We start from the raw sequence: 23,793 nt of genomic DNA on the forward strand, positions 1-23,793 counted from the left end.
CATTCAAAGAAAAATCACCAGCTTCACAGAAAAAAATGCATAAAATAATGCAATAGAGGAGAAAATCGTGACGTCAGAAATGAACTCAAATCACTCAAAGTTCATTTTGTGAGTGACTTTAACATTTTGGCCTAGTTTGACAGCTACCTCGTTCCCAGGTTTTCTGTGGGAGAGAAAAGGAGGCGAATACTTTATGAAAATCATACCTGTCAAAATTCCTAGCCTCAAAATTTTTTCGCGAGTTGCTTTTCTCCTCTATATTTATTTTACATCCAGGCAGCTGGATTACTACGTTTTAAGCTGTGTTTTTTTAATTTAATTTTTCATTATAAAATATCAAATTACGTAAAAATATCAATGTTACGTCATTAATGTTGTAAATGATTTAAATTTAAATGCAATTTGATGTAATTTTACAGCAAATCATACATAAATACATGATTTTACATGTGATACAGACGATTTCATCGAATCATTAGTTTACATAAACCGAATTTACATGTGTGATTTATCATTTTTGAACAAGTTTTTGCTGACCGAAAATTCAATAAAAAATATGGCACAAATTTATCAAAATGTTTGTTTGGTCAAGAAACATTTATATTTTAAAATCGAATTTGCAATCGAAAGCCATTTTCAAGTTATATCCACCTAAAAGTATATAAAAAGCCACGGTTTTAAGCAATCTTGATCAAGATTGACCTTCTTTGAACATATTTTCCCCAAAGTTCGGAAAAAAATGCTTCTTAAATAAATAACATCGAAAAATTAAAACTAATAAATTGTAAGATAGACGTTCACGTTGATGTATCTCTAAGTATTGGTTAACAAATTTCAAATTTAATTCATGTTGAAATTAAATCAATTTACAAGAAATCGTTCTTTTATTACGTAACGCAAAAAAATGGATTTATTTTATAAAAATGTATGGAGCGTAACACGACCTCTGACCCCCCCCCCAACAGCGTTACGTATTAAAAGATTGGTCCCCAAGTTCAATTTAATATTTGAATGCATCTCAAAAGTTTAGAAATTTTAATTTTAAAAGTGTTTATCAACATAAAACAGCTTTCAACGAGAATTCAGTTTGCAGAAATCCGTCACAATTCCCATCACTTCTCGCTAGATTTATACAGCAACCGAACAAGCCAAATCAGCTAAATTTGTCATGACCATAAATAACGCTGCATTTACTGTGCAATTCGTTGTAAGCACTGCACCACTGTGCTGCACTTTTTTCAGCCGACCTACATTAGGAGGAGGCTGCCAGAGTAGTGGACCCCGACCGAGTGCGCGCGGTCGATAAATGGAATGACCATATAAGTGCATTTATTTTGTAGCACTTTGTCAAGCCCCGTAGTGCCGAATCGGCCTGCCTAGGTGTAAAAAATCATAAATTATATCTAGATAACTTTTTTTTCGAACTGTCCTATGCGCCAAGGGTTTCATATGCTGGACCTTTAGAAAAAGTAAGCGTGATATTTACCGCTTCTATTGCAAAATAGAAGCAGAATTCTTAAATAATTTTGAACTTTTATTTGAAAAAATGTTCAAATTACATTTTTCATTCCATTACAACGTGCAGTAAGTGACAGCGTAGTCCCAAAATGCACTCGAAAGGTTAAGGTGAAATGTTGCAGCCACGATTCGAACCAATTTCATTAAATTGCCTATTTGGCAAAGAGGTGCCAAAGAGCATAAACCGGGGAGGTGCCAGATGAAGTCGTGGTCTTGTGGCTTCTGTTTTTTTTCAAACTGCACACGCCACGGCCACGGCCAAATTTGGACTGGAAATTGACCTTATATCTGCAAGTCGTGATCAACCGGGTGGTTGGTTGTTGGCGCGGTGCGGATGATGTCCATAATTTGTAGGTGATTATCACCGGGGCACCAAAACTGCACCACTGCACTGCCATGGCGATGTGCTGGCTGATGATGGTCGTGGCAAACATAGTTTCAGCATTAGAGAGAGGAAAGAGCAAGAGGGTGGTTAGGGAATAAAATATTAGATTGTAGTATTGGATGCTGCATGGATGGAAATTATCGCACTAGAAAGCAAGACTTGCAAGAGACCATTTATGAATGCAAACCACCCGTTGACTATATCGGGAGAAAAATTGGTACAGACCTCGACGTTAATGGTGCGACCAACTAGAATAGTTGTGGTGAACTAAATCGAACCATTTGTGGGGGGACAAGGATAATTTAGTTTAATGCTACTTTACTACTTTGTAAAATAGCAGTTTTTGATTCAAATTCCAATCTCTCGTTGAAATAAGAGTGTTAAAAGTAACGATACTTAATCTACAATTCCCAACAAATGACAAAGCCCTCGAATTGATGTAAGAACACACTTCAACAAATTACTTGAGTCCCACAACATCCAATTTTATAGCTTCATTACATTATCACTTCAACCTAATCTACTCCCGAAAATTTACAGCTATGATCTTAATTAAATTAAGTTATTTCAGTGGGATGAAATGCCACTGGACGACCAGGTCTATGAAATTGAACCCCAAAATAAGGGCCCTCACCAAGGCCTTCACGCATCTCTCATGAAGATTTATAGCACTTTACGGGGCACGCAGCTATTGTTGCAGCTGTCCACGACGGTGGGTAGGCGTTAAATGAGGCAACAAATCTACACCGCAAAACCACCAGGATGCAGCAGCATTTTTTGTGTTTGTAGGAAGTTTAAGCTGCACGCGAGGCACGTTCCAGCTGATTTGGGAGCGCTAGAAATCGGTGCGCAGCGAGGTTAGGAATGCGGAACGACGGCCATTAAAGTGTGGTCATCGTGTTTGGAATCTACTCAGCGGTTGCGGAGAGCTATTGTTGTTGTTACGCTGACTTTGGTCCAGATCCAGGTGGGCTGTAGGTAGCTAGGCGAAACTTCAAACATCCGACGCCGAAACGATTGTTCTATGGAAATGAACATGGCATCATGCCGTTTCAGCTGAACTATGCACTCAGGGGGGAGTCATAAACTACGAACATTGAAGTTGTTCAAAGGGGGTTAAACCTAGTGTGATCACGTCATTCATGAACAATCCCTCTCGCCAGCGCTGAACTTTACGGCCCCCCAGTGCAGGACGCCAACTGCAGCAGCCGCCGCAGATCGCGGGGTCGGTAATTAACCTCCCGCGCACTGCCGTTGATATAATTGAATCGGCAAACAAAATGGAAAGGAATTCGCCGCACTGACCTTGAGACTTGCGCGCGTATGAGCAGCGGAGGCCAATTTGAATTTCCCAACCGTATTATTATTATTTTGCTACTTTTCGCGCGCTGCTCCACGGCAATTGCAAACAGGCGGGTGGGCATTAGGGTGGTACTCTCCATCATCATTTAAAAAAATCTTAATACTTGAATGAATACAGTAAAAGTATAGTCCAGAATATGCTCTAATAATTTCTTAAAGATAGTAGAAAGTGTACAATATTCCTCGGCAAAAGATAAACTCTTTTTAGAACTGGTATAAAACAAGATTTTGAACTTTCATATAATAAAATTGGGTAGTGGGTAATTCTCTACCAACTCACACGAAATCGGGAAAAGTTGCCTCAACCCTTTGCGATTTGCATGAAACTTTGTTCTAAGGGGTAACAATTTTTTTTTCTCGTAAAATCGCGATAACTCGTGATGTTTATAAGCAAACCCCTTATGTTTATATATCAAAATTTGTGTAACTGTCTGCTCTACAACTTTATACAACATTGTAACACTCTAAAAAACAACCCTGCAAAGTTAGAATAAACACGAAATTTGAAAATGAAAAATTTTGTTCCAGATGAAAAAATTACCCTTCTGGGTCAATGTAGATTCGAAAAGTACATTAAATTTCCCATAAAATGACATATTCAAAAAAAAATTACAGTCAAGTAGGGGAAAATGGCAGAGTTTTTAAAACTTTTTTAGTGTTTTTTTCGATGAAAAATACGTGTTTTTTTCGGAAATCTGAGTACGCAATCAAATCGGGCGTACAATTTTACATAAAAGTCCCTTTGACACCAAACTTCTATCTCATCACCGTTTCAGGCTGCAAATTATTGAAAAACACCTCTTTTTTCGCATGTTCAAAAATGGAAGGGGTCGTACCGCCCCTCCGTCACAAGATATCAAAAAACGGACCTCGAATTTGTGATCAGGGACAAAAGATACCTCTTAGGACAAAGTTTCACGCAAATCGAAGAGGCGTCGGGGCAACTGTTGTGTGAGATGGCGGAGAATTACCCTAATGCTTCTTAACATCATGTTTAAAACTGGTATAAAATACGATTTTGATGATTTATACCAAAATAAAAACTTTCTTAAACATTCTCGAAGAGCGTACGAAACTAAAATGATTTCGACGACAGATTCATTTTGTTTTAAACGGGTATAAAATACAGGGTTAGAGTTCCATACCAGAAAAACCTCCAAAGTTTTCCGAAAGAAAGTATGATATCCCTCCAACAACAGATAAATCTTGTTAAACTGGTTTCAGAACGATAAACCTCTTTTTTAAAACTATTTTTTGAAAATAGTGGAAAGATGATAAAATGCTTCTGACAACAGATTAGGCTTGTTTGAAACTGGTATAAAACAATATATGGAACTGTTATACCAGAATTTTTGTTTTAAGTTTTTTAGAAGAAATAATACTAAATTCTTCTTAAAGTAATGTTTAAAACTGGTATATAATACAATTTTGGAGTTTTTTTTTACATTCTAAAACATTGTTGAATAAATAAAGAAAGATGAATCTGGTTAAATTGTTATTGATTCTGTAAATCGATGAGTCTGTGCTCTCTTATGCTAACTACATAAGAATCCCAGCAAGCTTAGTATAAGAGTGTACAGAAGCACCGAAATATTTTGGATGAAAGTAGGATGTCAAATAATTTTGTCAAGAGATAAATCGAGTTTAAATATTGTTTAAAACACAATTTAAAGTTTTGTAGCCAAATTTGTTTTTTTTTAGGGTTCAATAAACCAAATATTATTTTGTTGTATTTTGGGTATTTTGAACCCGTGTTTTATCAATGGGTATTAGGGTGACAAGAAAAAAATGAAAATTTCGGAAAATCGTAAGAGATACCGCCTGGCTCGATTCTTCAGGTAAAAAAAAGTAACTGTGCCAATTTTGAGCCAAATCGGTTAAGGGTCACTTTTTATCGTTAAAGTGTATGAGAAGATTCGAAAAAAATGTATGGGGAAAAGCAAAAAATTCAAAACTCCACCAAAAGGTGGCGTTAAATATGTCGGATTGTGTCAAGTGTGAGATTCTTATGTACAAATTTATGACAAACAACTTTGTCGAAGAAAGCCAAATGATCCGAGTTAATCCTGACGAGTTATTAACGCTTCAAAGAAGACGTTTTTGTATGAACATATTTTTTTAACCAACTTCAACGTTAAAAAGTGACCCTTAACCCTTAACCGATTTCGCTCAAAATTTTCACAGTCGCTTATTTTTGCCTAAAGAATCTAATCAAGATGTATCCCTAAGGTCGATTTTTTTTTTTCTTTTTCTGTTTGAGTATTAAGACACGGAATCCTGATTACAAGGACTATTGTATCGTGTTACCCATTTTTACTGTTATTAAGCATTTCCAGATCTATAACACAGTTCCTATTGAGAGGAAAAGTGCTGTTCCATCCAGATGCTGTAAACTCCAGTCCTTGTGCCTTGTGCGCTATGTATCGCTAGAACCGCGGTGACAATTTTTTCGTGTCATTTTTCAAGCTCTTCCCAGCAGCTATTATTTGCCGCGCGGGGTCTTGTAAAGACAATTGTCTTTTTGCGGTGCTACTTTTGCGGTGTTCCCTTTGCTCTGATCTGGACAAAGCGACTGGACTGCAGTGCAATACCGATCGGCTGGGCATTATTTACATGCGAAGACACGAGGAAAGTATTTTGGGAAGAGGCGCAAAGGAATATCCCAAGATTGATCACATGCTAGAAGAGCACGTGAAGCAACCGTTTTATACTCATACGGTTGCTGCTACCTCTGAACTTAAACCTAAGGCTGCCACCCTGAGAAGAACCCATGACTTTCCGCTTATGAGGCGAAACCCGTAACCATTCGGCCACAGGAGGTTGGCCAGGTCGATTTTTTGATTGTCACCCTAATGGGTATTCTAAAGTACCCAAAAAACATAACTCATGTTTTAAACTGGTATAAAATAAGATTTTGAAGTTTCAAACAAAAAAAAAGCTCGGAAACTCTGGTAAGATAGTTAAATATCTTAGACAACATAAATATCGTGGTGCTGGTGACTGGTATAAAACAAAGTTAATTATACCAGTTTTGAAAATGATGTATCTTGGCATTCATCGAGAAACTTTTTCAAGAATGTTGTAGAGAATATTTTCAGAGGAATATTGAGGAGTTGTTTTAAGGCCCAAAATTAAATCAAAAACATTTAATAAAAAATCAACTTTTAAATTAATTCGACGCAACCTTTGGGCAACCCTAATGAGTACGTCTATTAAAAAAATAAACAAATAAAAATTCGCGGTCATAAGCGAAATAAAGTGTTCCGACCTGCACGAGACCATAGATGGCCACAGCCAACAGGTGTGGACAAAGTCCGCAGTCAGAGATAAAAACGCGAAACTTGTTTGTGATATTTTTTTTGTTTTTGTTGGGCTTGATACTTACGCTTCGCAGTATGGAAGTTTGTTGAAACCTTTGTATGTTTTCATGTTCAGTGTCATACCGCACTCGGTACATTTGAAGCAGGTTTTGTGCCATGTCTGGAAGTAAACAAGAGGGGGGGGGAAATATTTGCCGTCAATTAAAATGCAATCAATTAGCGCGAGCGAGCGAGCGCGTGTTTCTATGAGCTGATAATTTAAATATTTTGACCACTTAGATTAATCTTGACAAATCGCGCAACCAAGTTACTAGAAAGGGGACTGATAACACACCACACTGACTTTGTGTCGGGGGATCGGGGAATGTTTTGGCACACGGCGATCAACGGATTTCGGACCGTTATCGGCGTTTTGTTGTCTCTAAGCTGGAAGATTTGAAATGTTTTATAAATATTGCGACTTTAAGGTCGCCGCCGTGTCTGCCCGCGTTGGACGTGGGTTACGTGAGGGAAAAAATACTAGTGTGATCCACGATACTGAGAAAAAGACAACAGTTGTCAGAAGCTTTCCACAAAAAAATAGCATAGTTGGTTAAGATTTTGATAAATGGGTATGAGATTTTGAACAATTCACATTGGAAAGTTCCTTAGAAAAATACATTGCCTTCAGGTGGATGAAAAACGATTTCAGCGAAAAAAAAAGGAGAGAAACATCAGAAACGTTAAAGCGGCAGGCCTACTGCGTTAAGTTTACCGCAGAGAGGATTCGTTGAATTGGATTGAGTTTGAGGACATGTTGCTTAATAAGGCAAGATTGAGAAAATATCAACTCGTTTATTGTAATAACCTAATAAAATCCCCCGAAAAACCCACCCCCACCACTGTTGCTGCCCGCATTCGGACAGAATATCCGCGGAATACACCGCCCGTTCTGCTTCACGTAGTCCCGGTTGCACACGCAGGTCGGTTCTCCGCTGCACGGCGAAATGCACCGCACGGCACGACAATCGTTATCACAGGTAGGCTCACAACAGGGCGTGCAGGAGCTGAAGGTGGAGTTCGGGGGACACGGCTTGGCCGTTGTCTTTGCTGCGCATCCACAGGGTGGTTTCGTAGGGGCCGCTGCACATGGCGGTGGTGTTGTGGGACACGGGGTTGGAGTGGTGGGACACGGGGGTGGGGTTGTGGGGCAAGGAGGTAGAGTGGTGGGACACGGGGGTGGGGTTGTGGGACAGGGGGGTGGAGTGGTGGGGCATGGGGGTGGGGTTGTGGGGCAGGGAGCCGGTGTGGTGACACATGGTGCAGGCGTTGTGACCGGTTCACAGGGCGGCTCTGTTGGGATTTCCTCAATATCGCACGGGGTGGTTTCCAAGATACATGGTATTGGCGGCTCCGGGGTGGTACAACCTTGCGGGCAGTATTTGGGTCGGATGCAGTGTCCCATGTGGCGCACGTACCCCGGCAAGCAGACGCAGTTGGGGACGGTATTGTTGGTGAACGTGCAGGCATCGCCGGTGCAATCGTCGAAGCAGGTCGGTTCACAGCAGATCTTCTTGCGCACTTGGACCTGGTTTATTGGGCAAACACCTGGAAATTGTTGGGGTGGGATTATACGCAGAGCTATTGATTTGAAGTCTAATTTTCCTTACCGCTGTATTTGCAGTCCGCCTTCAACGCAGCCGGATTAAGAGGAGGATATGGCACATTTTGTGAACCTGTTGAAGCACTAGAAACTGGTGGATTCTGAAGGGCTGGACCACCAGAAGACGGGATCTCATTTGAGAAACTTTTATCAGAAGCACTTGTCGAGGATGCGGCTCCAGACTGAAGTATTGCTGCCACTTCAGAGGCCAGTTGTTTTATCATGCTGCCATGACCAGAGGGTGAGCTACCTCCTAACTGAGTCATAACAGGTCCCTCCACCGAAGAGTCACTTCCCGAACCGAACATGGATGATAACAATCCTGGCAGAGCTCCTCCTTGAGCAGGTTGCTGAGGCGCGGTCCCAGATGACCCAATATAAGCTACATCTCCAGAAGATCCAGCCATTGCTGAAAGCATAGGATGCATGGCCACAACTACAGACGGACAGGACGCCTTCGGAACGCACTGCCCATTGTTTCGCACAAATGTGGGCATGCAAACGCACGTTGGTTCATACACTCCAGTCGGGCTTGAAGCGCAAGCCTGGTAGCAGGTAGATTCACAAGAGGGAGGACTACTCGCCAGAATCTCGTTGGAACCGCATGATTCTGTAAACAAAAAACACGGAGATGTCACTCAGATTCACAACCAAACGCTTGTAACACTCACGAGCCACGAATGCCGACACATCGACCAGCAGTGCAACGAGCCCAAACAGTACCGCTAACTGTGCCTTCATTCCGAAATTTTTGACGACTGGCACTGAAACCCGACCCTGTACCGTATATATATGGGCGATGCATTCCTGTTGTTTTCGTAAGTCACACGCAACTGTCCACTTCCTGTAGGGATATCCCGGAAGACAGAACACTCGTTGATTCCAAATATTTCAGCGTTGAAATTCGAGTTTCTGGTTAGAATTGGGATTCCGAGAGTGCGTGAGATAAACGCTACGCACGTGGTAGAATCTTATACCAGAACCAATTCAGTCACGTTCCCCCCTTTGTTTACAGCCGTCAAGGTCACCGGCGTGAACTGCATAACGCCCTAATGCACCAGTGATTTGCCTTCTCCTACACGACGTCATAATCATGTGGCCGCGTGGCGGCGTACGTGCCCTATTACAAAATTGTCTAACCGTAAACAGCCGGATAACCCTCTTTTTCCTGTGCCGCTATTGAAAGTGACAGCAGACGCGCGCGTCCATATTCAGTTCGGTTTGAATGATTGATTCATAAATATGGTAATGCCGTTTGTTAGCAATCGATTCGTGTAGGATTGCGGAATCAATGTTCGACCCATTCAAGGGATTCGGAATTGGTATTCAGTAGAAGTTATATCCCTTAATATGTCGTGCTAGTATGATGTGAGAGACCAAACATATTGACATTTCGTGGTGGAGGCTGATTTCGAAAATCCCTTCAAAGACTACTGAGGTATACACAAATATTGAACGTTGAGATTACCTCATCGTCATTGGATTTACTTAAAAACTATGCAATTGCTGTACAGTATCACAACGATCTTAATAGCGACCACATTTCGCCACCGAATTTTCACGATCGCACACGTGTTAGGCTCCCCCATTCACTTCACAAATGTGAACTCATTCGCACGGCGGCGGATATGCCTAAAAGTAAAGCGGATTGCTTATCTCTACGTGTATACGCAACCACCGGAGTAGGGTCTTGAAATGCGTCTAGCAGAAACAACAACACACCTAAGAAGAGGGAAACTATTTTCTCACGGTTTCCGGTGCGACTAATTGTTGGCTTGTTGAACTTGGACAGTCTCGACTGTATGACTTGGTAGTATTGTTGGATATTTAGGTTAGATATGCATGTTAATTTTAGAGGATCACCTCTTTTTATTTGGATTATGTTGAAAAATTTCGGACACTCTTGATTGCAAATGTTTTAGCTAAACTAACAGAGTTGGATTAGTCGTTTTCTTTTTTCAGTTATTGTTTCAGGATTAAATGGAGTCAACTTTGACCATGTCGATAAAATACTTGATGCAAATCGACTTTGCTGTGACAGATCATTCTTTAGAATTCATATTTTTTTCGAAACCAAAAATTTGTTTATTTGGATTAAGCTTTGCCAAGAGAAGTCATTTTGCATTGTCATTTTTTTTTTTTCTTCAATCAAGCCTCTATTAAAATTTTGCGGACTATTCATACAAAATGGCTTTGTAAATACAGTAGTTGTTCGGTAACTGGGCTGAGAACGTAGCCCAGTCACCGAATGTTTCTCGTTAACTGGGCTGAGCAAAAAATAACGAGGCGACCACCGATACATACTAATTTCTAGATGAAATATAAAAATAAAAGTTACTCAAATTTATTTACAATGCTTACTTTTCATTTTCTTTAATTGTAACTTGAAATTAAACAAAAGTTTGAAAAAAGTTTTATTATTTATTGAATATGATTTTTGCATCCATTAACCCCTCGGTAATTTTGGTTTGTTTTGGTTTTTTGACGTTTGTCTGCTTTTTAACTGGGCTACGGCCCAGTTATCGAGCGCCCAGTTAAAAAGCAGCCCAGTTAAACAACGCCCAGTTACCGAACAACTACTGTATATAAAAATCTGTATCTTGAGAAGCGATTATATGATCGATTCGTTGTCTTCTGCAAAGTTGTCGGTTATGCCCAGGACAAACACAATCGAACAATCTAGAATTTAAAACAACAAAAATCTTAATTTTTTGGCTGCGAATGATTTTTTTATTAAATTTTTAAAAAATCGCTACTTTTTGAAATATTACAATTTTCCTTTTGCTAATAACCATGACAACAAACAAATTAAACACAGACACAATATATTAAATTAAAAATCATGGTTGTTAACGATAAAATTATCGAGGCTCGAAAACGATAACGTTCTATCTTTAACGTTTTCGTTAGTTAGGTAATTCTATCGGTGATAATCTTATCATGTTAAATTTTCAATGCTTTTACTAACAATATATTTTTATGAAAATCTAGTAAGTTTTCAAAGTTAAAATATGTTCTCAAAATTGTTCTCAAAATACTGTATTTTTTCGAAAGTACTAAAATTTTCATAACGAAGCAGAATTTTGCATGCTTTTTTTTAATTTATTAGAGTTTTTTTAGATACTAAAATTTTCACAAATGACCAACAAATGACCAAATGAAAATGTTCAAAATTTGTATCCATTTTGTATAATTGTATCCAGGTAAGGTGCTTAAAAACAGAAGTTTGAGACACCAAGTAGTAACCCCTGACAGAAAATATTAATTGCAAAAAAATACGAAGCTAAATTGTGTATGCTTTATGCAAATGACCAAATGAAAATGTTCAAAATTTGTATCCATTTTGTATAATTGTATCCAGGAAAGGTGCTTAAAAACAGAAGTTTGAGACACCAAGTAGTAACCCCTGACAGAAAATTTTAATTGCAAAAAAATACGAAACTAAATTTTGTATGCTTTTTCATAATATTAGAGTTTTTATGAAAAATACAATAAATTTCTCAAATTACCGCATTTTTTCGAAAATACTCAAATTTTCAAAAATTGCAGTATGGGTATTAAACGAAGCGAAATTTTGCATGCTTTTTCACTTTATTAGTTTTTTTTTTTTTGAAAATTCCAATGTTTTCACAAAATGCCGTATTTTTCTCGAAAATACTCAAATTTTCAAAATATGCAATATGGGTATCAAACGAAGTAAAATTTTGTATGCTGTTTTACTTTATTAGAGTTTTTTTAAATACCATAATTTTCACAAATTTCCTTATCTTTTCGAAAATACTCGAATTTTGAAAATATGCAATATGGGTATCAAACGAAGCGAAATTTTGTTTGCTTTTACACTTTATTACAGTTTTTTTTCTTAAATACTATTTTTTTTACAAAATACCGTATTTTTTTCGAAAATACTAAAAATAAATAAAATTGCAATGGGTATCAAAGACGCAAAATATTATATGAAGCATTCACAATTTGAATATGAATATGTGTATGAAGCATGCAATATATCGCTTTGTTTGATACCCATATTGCAATTTTTGGAAATTTGAGTATTTTCAAAAAAATACGGTAATTTGTGAAAATTTTGGTATCTTAAAAAAAGTCGAAAAAATTGAAAAAGCATACAAAATTTCGCTTCGTTTGATATAAAATTAGATTTTATTTTTTCAAGTTAAAAAGTGCAAATCGTGTGAAAACTCTTAAATTTTATTGCATATTTTTAAATCGCGACATTTAAAAAAGGGCTTTGAACTATTTTTGTTTTCCTCTAGCTGTAATGTTGCAACAGATCGGTTACCAAGTTGAAACAAATCGTCTTATTGCGAAAACATTGCAATAATCACTTAATACGACATCAACTTAACCATATAAAACAAAAACAAAAACTACATTAAATGACATAATCGTTCTCATATCTACACAGCCAAATAGAGTTATTATTATCCACTTGACACCAAAGCCAGTGCAGCGCGCGCCTTAAATATCGATAATACAGCTCAGAAGAAGTTTGCCTTCCGTTTGCCTAGGTTGATTTCTGCCTCGCCCGAGGGCCACGACGAAGTTTCGTTCCGATGCAGTGGCAGGACCATGATCTCAAACGCAAAGGTTGGCATCGAATTAATTCTTATTCCTAGGTTTATCAAACCTGCATGAAAATTCAAAAGAGATTCACAAACTGACATTAAATGTCAGTTGATATCAAACATGATTAAGCTGCTCTTAGTCCAACCTTCAATTTCCAAGCCCTTGGCAGCTACCGCGCCACCACTCAGTCACGTGGGAATGTTGATACACTTTTTGTGTTTCCCGGCGTCATCGTCGTCGTCGTTATAATTCTATTTGCGGTGGGCAAATAAATGAAATAATTACGTGTCGCGCTCCTTTTGGACCCCTGAACCGTGTCGTCACGTCCCCCGCTTAACAACTGAAGCGTCAACAAGAGTCACGGCCTCGACGTGGTCCTGTGGTCGGATCGGATCCGGGCACTTGGCGGTGACAGTCCGTCCAGGGATCATTGACCAAGGGAGTCCACGAAGTTAACGCGCGAGTGCACGGCGAGATGTTCCCATAGTGATTCTTATGACGGGGCACTCTGTGGTTGGATTAAGAAGAGGTTGGGGAGGTGGGGGAGGGGTTGACCACTATGGGGTCACCCTGTGTTCTGGGGGCAGGGTTGCTAGAAGTTGCAGGAGTGCATTGTATGTTTTCAAATAATCTACTTCACTGGAAGTGTGTTAAGCGATCCAATATTTGAAGGCCGGCTACGAAATTATGGTAAATAAAAACTGAATAAAACTAGGGTACATGCAGATGCAGGTTGTCCTAGCTCCGAACAGATTGTACAAAATATTGTATTAACAATCTGATGAAGAAAGTCACAACATTTCCCACACTAAAAATTACTTAAGCTCAACAGAAACGCTGGCAACGCTGATTCTGCAGCGGTTAAGGTTCACCTCCAAAGTGCATGTGCATGGGCGCGAAGGTGTGTGTGTGAGTTTGCACAAATGTGAGGTGAATTTCCCAAGAGAGTCGACCGGTTGAATCTCTCAAGTACCCTTGCGGCTGTGGCGGCACCGGCCTTACATGGGTAATGGACACACAGATGTGGAGCCTGGCCAGTTAGCGTAGTCACCGTCGCCGGGGAGGGTAAAAAGAAAGATCGCAAGAACCTCCCCGAAAAACCGGTTATTCGCGTGCGGCGGCGGCGGCCGCTCAAGAGCACCGGTTTTTGGCCGGCCTGAGGAGGAGGAGGTCTGGGGATCGTTCGCACAGTAGAGAATGAAGACACGGCGAAAGAGCTGATCCGAAGAGCAGCAATGACCTTGCCACTGGCTAATTTTGCCACTCCAAACTCTCCGTAAAACGGCTCACGAAATGGAAATGGGCTTTGGAAGTTCTCGTGTGCCTTTTCCAAGTAAGAGGTCATCAACCAGCACAAAGTTGGGTAATGAATTTTGATTATTAGCTAATTCATGTTCAAGCCTCAAGAAGCAAGCAGTTTAAAGCAAAATACTCTTCTTAGAATCAATAACACTGCTTGCTATTTTAGGTGACTTCACGCCACGATTTGGAAAAAAACAACCGACTCCGCACGTTGGTCCCCGTATGACTCACAACCTCGGCAAGAAACGATGATAGCATTTAATTTATGCCAACCTACCATATTCGTCATTTTATTATTAGAATCATTCTTTGCACCGAGTGCCCTCTCTCGTGCAATGAATCGTGATTCAAGGCGATGATTTATACACGGCTGCGCTTGAAACTCGACGGCGTCGTCAATCGCCTGACTCACGGCCGTCCAGCGTACTGGCACAGCTGGGAAGTTGAGACTTTACTTGAGAAAATGTTCTAACCCAAAACATTGTACTAGCGCGAATGAAATTTGCAAAATTCATTTGATAGTTAACCCTCTGTTGTCAGTCAATTCAGTCATGTTTTGTTCTAGTTAATTTTTATCTTTTCATTTGGCTACGCCATCTAATGAGCTCTTAAGAGAAAATAACATGAACTTAAACTGATTGAATGGGGCAATTTTAAGTCAATATGACTTCCGAAATGATATTGTCGAATAACTTTTAAAACAAATTTCAAACATTAAATTTTGATTTTCTGGCAACACTGTCATGACATGTAAGTACCTAACTAAGCTATTTAATAAGGAGTGTTTTTTGTTGCTGCAAAAATCAAATCATATTATATGTTCATTTTTAAGAGAGGCAGGGTGTCCACTCAAATCCCATTTTCAAATTCCCGACTTTTTTCCGGCTTTTCCAGAAACTCAAATAATAGGCATTTCTTATGTAAAGAATGATTTCAAACAAAAACTCCATATAAAAAAGTGAATATTAATTATCAAAAACAAATCTAAATGAAATTTATGAATTCATACTTTTGAAAATGTTCGTAAAAAACAGAAACTTACAACAAATTCCTAAATAAAAAATAACTTCTAAAATTGAAGCACTCATTATTTTGATTCAGGGTAGAAATATAAAAAAATATGTTTTTGAAAATAACCGAAAGCTTAACAATACTTATAAATTTCAATGCTTGTTTTTAAAATTGGTATAGTTTTTGATACTTTGTTTCAACTGGAAATGGCAAAAAGTTAAATATAACTTAATTTAAAATAGTGTATTATTCCTCCGAAAAATTTATAAAAATGTCTAGGTATCAAAATTAAAAAAATGTTTTTACTAACTTCCCTTTTTAATATTGTAAATTTTGATATTAAATTTTTTGATCAATGTTGATTTATCTATTGTTATCAGTATTATATTTACAGTACAGTTATACCCCATTCACACGGGCTACTTATAGCCGGTTTTAAAATGTAAACAAGGTTATAACTCATATAACTTTGACAGTTGAGCAGTTCTCTAGGATTTCGGTCATTCGATTTTTTTTGCATTTTTTAATCCGACTGAAACTTTTTTGGTGCCTTCGGTATGCCCAAAGAAGCCATTTTGCATCATTAATTTTCCATACAAATTTGGCAGCTGTCCATACAAAAATGATGTTTGAAAATTCAAAAATCTGTATCTTTTGAAGGAATTTTTTGATCGATTTGGTGTCTTCCGCAAAGTAGTAGGTATGGATACGGACTACACTGGAAAAAAATGATACACGGTAAAAAAAAATCGGTGATTTTTTATTTAAGTTTTTATCACTAAAACTTGATTTGCAAAAAAAACACCATTTTTAATTTTTTTTATTTTTTGATATGTTTTAGAGGACATAAAATGCCAACTTTTCAGAAATTTCCAGGTTGTGCAAAAAATCTTTGAGCGAGTTATGAATTTTTTAATCAATACTGATTTTTTCAAAAAATCGAAATATTGGTCGCAAAAATTTTTCAACTTCATTTTTCTATGTAAAATCAAATTTACAATCGAAAAGTACTTTAGTAAAATTTTGATAAAGTGCACCGTTTTCAAGTTAAATCCATATTTAGGTGACTTTTTTGAAAATAGTCGCAGTTTTTCATTTTTTTAAATTAGTGCACATGTTTGCACAATTTTGGAAAAAATATTTTTGAAAAGCTGAGAAAATTCTCTATATTTTGCTTCATCGGACTTTGTTGATACGATCTTTAGTTGCTGAGATATTGCAATGCAAAGTTTTAAAAACAGGAAAATTGATGTTTTCCAAGTCTCACCCAAACAGCCCACCATTTTTTAATGTCGATATCTCAGCAACTAATAGTCCGATTTTCAATGTTAATACATGAAACATTCGTAAAATTTTCCGATCTTTTCGAAAACAATATTTTCAAAATTTGTAAACCAAGACTAACATTTTAAAAGGGCGTAATATTGAATGTTTGGCACTTTTGAAATGTTAGTCTTGGTTTAAAATTTTTGAAAATATTGTTTTCGAAAAGATCGGAAAATTTCACAAATGTTTCATGTATTAACATTGAAAATCGGACTATTAGTTGCTGAGATATCGACATTAAAAAATGGTGGGCTGTTTGGGTGAGACTTAGAAAACATCAATTTTCCTGTTTTTAAAACTTTGCATTGCAATATCTCAGCAACTAAAAATCGTATCAACAAAGTCCGAAGAAGCAAAATATAGAAAATTTTCTCAGCTTTTCAAAAATATTTTTTCCAAAAGTGTGCAAACATGTGCACTAATTTAAAAAAAATGAAAAACTGCGGCTATTTTCAAAAAAGTCACCTAAATATGGATATAACTTGAAAACAGTGCACTTTATCAAAATTTTACTAAAGTACTTTTCGATTGCAAATTTGATTTTACATCGAAAAATAAAGTTGAAAAATTTTTGCGACCATTATTTCGATTTTTTGAAAAAATCAGTAGTGATTAAAAAATTCATAACTCGCTCAAAGATTTTTTGCACAACCTGGAAATTTCTGAAAAGTTGGCATTTTATGTCCTCTAAAACATATCAAAAAAATAAAAAAATTAAAAATAGTGTTTTTTTGCAACTCAAGTTTTAGTGATAAAAACTTAAATAAAAAAATCATCAATTTTTTTTTACCTTGTATCATTTTTTTTCCCGTGTAGTCCGTATCCATACCTACTACTTTGCCGAAGACACCAAATCGATCAAAAAATTCCTTCAAAAGATACAGATTTTTGAATTTTCAAACATTATTTTTGTATGGACAGCTGCCAAATTTGTATGGAAATTATATGGACAAACTAATGATGCAAAATGGCTTCTTTGGGCATACCGAAGGCACCAAAAAAGTTTCAGTCGGATTAAAAAATACAAAAATTAAAATTGAAGAAAAAAGACCGATTTCGTAGAGAATTGCTCAGTTGCGGTTTTAAAACCGGTTTATAACCGGTTTTAACTCGCCCGTACGAATGGGATATTATACATATTTTTTCAATGAGAAATTCAGTTTGATAAGATTCCGTGTTTTACCACTTATTTTATGCAAAATGTTTGTAGAGACAAATTCTTTGAACATATTTGCTATAACTTAAATCAAAATTGGATTATTTTTTGAAATTCCAATATTTTCTTCATGTTTTCAAAACGTAAAACAGTTTTTCCAGATTTTCATTCAGAACGAACAACGATTGGTTTTTTTTTAATTTACGATTTAGACATACTCACAATAAAGTTCAAGGGAAACATTTGGAAAAAATATTTGAAATGACATAATGAGTTTATTTTTTTTTCAAATTTTCAATCAATGTTACCTCTATTAGAAAAACAAAAAAATAAATATCTTTTGATTCATAAAAAATATTATGAAAATCTGTGTCAAATGCATCCAATATTTATAAGGAATTTTAATGTCTTAAATATACCATTCATTCTCAAATAGATTGCAATTGTGAAAGGAACCTTAAATTTAAAGTAAGTTACTAAATAAGAATTGAGTAGATTCAATTTCAAAATTGAAAATAATTTTCTTACAGGTATTTTTGGGATTCCCGACTTTTTGATCACCAATTCCGGACATTTTTCCGATTTTTGGCGGATTTTGGCGAATTTCAAACTTTTTCCCGATTTTCCCGACATTCCCAACTGGAGCGGCCACCCTAGAGAGGTAATTAAATATCTTACCAATGCCTTCTATCGGATGGGGAAGTAAAACGTCGGTCCATTTGCGTAAAAGAGGTTTTGGGTGACTCACCACACATAACCTTCGGACGCCTAGAAATGAGCAGAAACTTGCAACAGAGCCCACAAAAGACCCGGGGGTCGTTAAAGTGGATTGCTTTGCTTTTTTTTTTACCAATGAAGAAGATATATTGAAGATCTGGCAACCCTGTCAACAGTTAGCAACATCTAAGTGAAATTTTCATAGGTTTTCAATCCGTATGTCAAGAATTTTGATTTAAATTACTGTCTACGTTGTTGGACCGATATTCTAAAGACCTATCATATGAGTCATGAAATTTGAACTCTGGCAACTATGTCAATTACCTCCACTTAAGAAGCGTCACAATATTCAAGTCCGCGTGATGGTAATTTTTTATGAAAATGCATTCCAGGACCATTTTTCTGTATATTGTAATTAATTGGGGTTATTGAATAACTGGCAAGTATGTCGTGAGATATCACCGCATCAGACTCAATTTTTTGTCAGGAATGTTTTTACTGTTTTATTTTTTTCGCCGATCTTATTTGCCGAAGTTTCTATAAAACTATATTCTTTATTTTCTGGCGTTCCCAGTCGCTCAAAGGTTCAATCCATAAAACGCCACCATAAATTCCCTCCCAACTGCGGTGTCTCAATCAAGCGGGGGCCATAAAAAGCCGTCCAAAATAATCAAAACAGCACCACTCACTCCAATGTGTCTGCTTCTAAGCACTGACAGCAACCGGCTGGCCTACAGCAGCGCAGCGGAACTCACTCTACACCGCGATGCATAGACTGTATCGATTGCCGTCGGATTTTTGGCTATTTTTTGCTGTGAACTATGGGGAGTGGGTTGTTTTTTGTTTGTCTTGAATACGGTTTACGGTTCAGCTAGAAGCATGCGTAACGAGTCACGGGACTAATCGATTAGGGGAGGGTGGTCTTCGCGTAAATCACGTAAAAATTGTGAAACCAATTTAAATTTTTTAATTTGTCCTTTTCATGCCATCTTTGATAGGAAGGCACGTCGGCGGATAACTAACTTTAGTGAATTACAAATCGGGATTGAATTGACATCTCGACAACACGTATTTGTTGAATCGAGTCCTCCACATGACATCAAACCTCAGAAGGTACGGCAACTGTTATAGATTGCTTATCTTCAGCAAGCATGAGTTGCTCTCCCCTATGCAATTGTTACTTTGCCCCCCATATTAGCGTACAATTTCATCTATGCTACTCTACGCAAACCACTGACAAAGGTGACTTTTGTCCGGTTCGCAATGAATAAAACTGTTTCAACCGAAACACAACCCAGCCCAACCCGGGTGACTTTTTGCGGTTGATTGGTCGTTTTTCAGACGTTCGGCGTTAAATATTTGTTTACGACAGAACAAAGAGGGTTATCTCCCATGTTTGTTCGGTAAATTATTGTGTAAGATCTATGTTGCTGTTTTGAATTGTGGCTTTTTGTTTCACTCTGGCCAACTTTAACAAATTTTGTATGCCACAAAAAACCCCCTAATTTTTCCCACCATTTTGAACCACACTTTTTTGCGTTCAAAAATGCACTCACCTGAACGCGAGACGACAATCGCTTTTGCCACGCATCAACGACCCCAGACGCAAATCAATATTATATATCGAAAGCGCGCATAAAACCGTGTCCTAAAGTGGTTATGGACGAGTCATCGCCACCAACCCTCGTAATAAGGATCGAGCAAATCGACAAATTTGGCGTTATTCCATCATCATCGGAAGACATAACTGGAGTTTGGTAGCGAGTTATTCAATCTTGGCGTGCCCATCGAAGGAGGACGACACATTCCTAGCTCTCTGCAGTTGTCAGTGATGGACACGAGAAAGGTATCACGGCACAATAAATGGCATGTGAAATGGAAAACTTGACGTGCCTGACCACATCACTTTCACTATCACTTTGTTGATACGTCGCCCCGACACTGCAGTTGCTGCAAATGTAATGCAACTATCGTAATTTGTAGTGCAGTTCTCTGGGAAATTGAACAGTTTTAAAATTGCGTTTTACTTGATTTTTCATAGCTTTTTGTGTATTCTGCATAATTTATTTTCAAACAAAGATTTTGTATACCTATTTAAAGTATTTTCGTATGAGCTAAGTAACAGTCTATAAGCAATGCACAGTGGTCCAGAAGGCAAAATTAAGTGGAAAATTGATTTTCAGAAAAATTGTGAAGTTTTGGAGCTTTGGTGCCTTCAGAAGAGTTGTTGCAAATGGAAAAGGGCAACTTTTGGATGGTTCACGATTAGGGTGATTTTGAAAATCTAACTTTTCAGGAATATTTTTGGGTTTTTTTTTCGTCTTCTAAAAACGAGTTTAAAGAAAAATACCCCTGGGATTTTTTCAGCGTTTATAGTGCTAGATATCCTCTTTCGAACAACATGGCGCTTGAAATTTGACCTGCGCCTTTTTGAGATATTTGAGTTTTAAATTTACATCTTGAAAAATTGACTTGCCAGAAAAATGTTTGTTTTTCAAAGCACTAAAATTGCTCCGAACAACACTTTTCTCTAAAATTAGCCCTGATATGCTGAGTTCAAAAAACAAATTTTTGAATGTTTGCTCAGATGCTTTCTCTAAATTTGGTCGCAGAAGGCGTAGATTGCGAGATAAAATTTTGGTGTCTTCGACAAAGTTGCTTGGATTGGCAAGCCCAACAATTTTTTAGAAGACGAATAAAAAATATTTCTGAAAAGTTAGATTCTCAAAATCACCTTAATCGTGAACCACCCTAATTTTGAATCAACCCAAAAGTTGCTCTTTTCCATTTGCAACAACTCTTCTGAAGACACCAAAGCTCCAAAACTTTACAATTTTTCTGAAAATCAATTTTCCACTTAATTTTGCGTTCTGGACCACTGTGCAATGTTTAGAGAGAACCTAGAAAATGTTCCATTAGGACTACCGATTTAGCCACTACCGACAAACGAGAATGGTGCTGTGATTTCGGTATAAAATCACTGATTTTTCCCAAAAAAATGATTATTCTGTTCGCAAAATCGCAAAATCTGCACCGATTTTGCTGGAAATTTTGAATGATTAATTCATTAATTGAAAGCTAAAAAGCCTGATTTTTTTTTATAGATTTAGTTCCCCTTTCATGGATTTGCGTCAAATTTCAACCAGCGGTCCATTTTTTCATTGCAAAACGGATCACGCTACTAGGGAATGACCTTTTGTTTTTAAATTTCAATAATTGAAAAATATGTTTTTTAGAAATAAACTATAAGTAGCTAAGTATTACGGTCCAGACTAATTTATTTAAAGCCTCTGGAGATTCGAATATCTGAATTGTTTTTTTTTTTTTTTGCGAAAGCATTGGATAATCGAGTGTGGACTGAATATGTTTTTTTACTATATTGTCTTATATATAAATTACGACTTTATAAGGAAATTTGCTCAAGAAATACAAATTTATATTACCTACTTTTAAATGACCAGAACAATAAAAATTAACCAAGAAATGCAAATTAAAGGAAGTCAAATTTCTACGTAACACAGAAAAAAAAACCATGGTAATATTACATCTGGAATGGGGTACCTCTTTGATGTCAGAAAAAATGTATAATTTTACCTCTGAAAATGTCTAATTTCTGTTGTAATGTCACTTTTTCAGTCTAAATTGAGGTAAAATTTCATTATAAAAGAGGAAATATTCAACCTTCCAAAATAACACCTTCCAAATTTACACATTGTTTTTGTGAACGGTATGAACGCTGATTTTTTTTATATTTCTTTAGAGGCCATCAAAACATACATTTAAAGCTGCACAAATTTCCAGTAAGTTAAAAATTAAGTGTGATCGATTACTGGCCAAAAAATCGAGTGCCACGATATCCCATCACACATTATTTTTAATTTTAAAATACATTAGTGTTCAATTTATTTGTGCAAACTTTTTCCTAATTTTTTAACTCTCCACATTTCTAAATTTCAATTCTTATTTTCATTTTAAAAAAATCAGAGGAAAAACTATCGCAAAATGCTTTTAAAATTTTAGACATAATTACAGGTAACCCTCCAGCAGCCACATTTTGTTCGAACATTAAATTTTTTTTCCTCGTTTACAGTCTAGACGCGTTTACCCGAAGTTTTGATTATCCGAAGTTTCGATTATCCGAAGGTATCCGAAGGATCCCATTTTTTCCAATATTTCATCTCCGCCATTTTGGCCGCCATCTTGGATTTAACATTTTTAAATCATTTCAGATTAGTTATACTTAAGCTAAACAGTCAAAAATAAGACAACGAAAAAAAAATTTTTTTTCGTGATTCGATTGTTCGAAGTTTCGATTATCCGCAGTGAATTCCGAGGCTTTCGGATAATCGAGCCTGGACTGTAGTTATATTGTGCAACATTTGTTTTAGGAACAAGTATACTAGTTTTATCATATCCGCATTAACTTTTCAATAGGGCGAATATGTAGATGTAAACAAGCAGACTATCCCTTTCTTACTCAACGTGAACTGTCACTAGAGCAAGTGGGATAGACAGTTTTTTTACATCTTTAGATTCGCCCTAATGAAAAGTTAGTACGGATATTTAAGTATTTTTTCAATCATAACTTTTTGCCATTTTTTTTTTAATTTTCCAGTCAAAGATTTTGTTATTTTATTCATTAAAACTATATTGTTAGCTTTAAAGTTACAGAAAAGGTAAGGTAAGGTAAGGAGCAACCAAAGTTGACACCAGAAAAAATGTCTTTTTCAAACCGTTGGCAAAGTCATATGAGCAACCCTCAGAGTTTTCAGCCATCTTATTTATTTTTTTTATCTGGCTGAAAAAAATGGGTGCCTTCAGAAAAAATGGGTGTCTTCTGTATTTCCAAAAAAAACATGAGCATTTTCCAAACAAATTTGGCAGATGTCTATACAAAAATGGTATGTGAAAATTCTATGATGTCTTCGCTAAAGTATGGATGAGGACTACAGTCATCCCACATATTGGGAACACCCACAAATTCGGAACACTTTTGTGGTAATTTGTCAATAACATGGCATATGCAGCTTTTCTGTCGACCCTACTATTTTTAGGACCTTCGTTTGGACATTCTCTTGCTATTTCACTAGTAAAAGTAGTACTTTTTGAACGAAAAACCTCATTTCAAGACTATTTTATCCAGAGCAGCGAAACTCTGCCTCCAAATTGCCTGTTCCATGATTGTGCGATGTTATTGTGCCTCCCACAATTGTGGAACACCTGAATTTAACTGATATTTTCACAAAAAAAGTTATCAGACCATTCATAAAACATAACTAAGCTTGAGTTTCGTTGGTTTCAGTGCGTGAAGTCATTATTTTGTAAAAAATATGTACTCATGGAGAGAACCAAAGTTTGTTTACATCCGTAAGAAAAAAGTGTTCCGAATTTGTGGATTTCAAGGGTCAAAGTTTTTCTTCAAAAACTTGATATAAAAGTTAAAATTTTCAGTTGTTTTTTGAACATTGGC

General features: G+C 36.8%; 2 protein-coding genes across 4 annotated transcripts in view; both read right to left on the bottom strand.

Annotated features, from left to right (window-relative positions):
- The window catches only part of LOC120424477 (LIM and SH3 domain protein Lasp), a 90,633-nt gene that overhangs the window by 45,664 nt on the left and 21,176 nt on the right, over positions 1-23,793 (bottom strand). For 2 of the 3 annotated variants that reach the window (XM_039588612.2, XM_039588614.2), the window contains exon 2: positions 6,651-6,745. The exons of the other annotated variant lie outside the window; for it this stretch is intronic. In XM_039588612.2, coding sequence (XP_039444546.1) covers positions 6,651-6,745 — 95 coding nt within the window. The remainder of the gene's footprint in view (positions 1-6,650; positions 6,746-23,793) is intronic. 3 annotated transcript variants of the gene reach the window in all.
- On the bottom strand, positions 8,038-9,220 carry LOC120424479 (uncharacterized). The gene is made up of 2 exons (XM_039588617.2): positions 8,899-9,220; positions 8,038-8,837 (listed from the first exon to the last, which is right to left on the bottom strand). The coding sequence occupies exons 1-2, from the start codon at positions 8,966-8,968 to the stop codon at positions 8,221-8,223; spliced, it is 687 nt and encodes a 228-aa protein (XP_039444551.1). The 5' UTR covers positions 8,969-9,220; the 3' UTR covers positions 8,038-8,220.

This window comes from Culex pipiens, chromosome 3 (genome assembly GCF_016801865.2).
Source record: "Culex pipiens pallens isolate TS chromosome 3, TS_CPP_V2, whole genome shotgun sequence".
Classification (NCBI taxonomy): domain Eukaryota; kingdom Metazoa; phylum Arthropoda; class Insecta; order Diptera; family Culicidae; genus Culex; species Culex pipiens.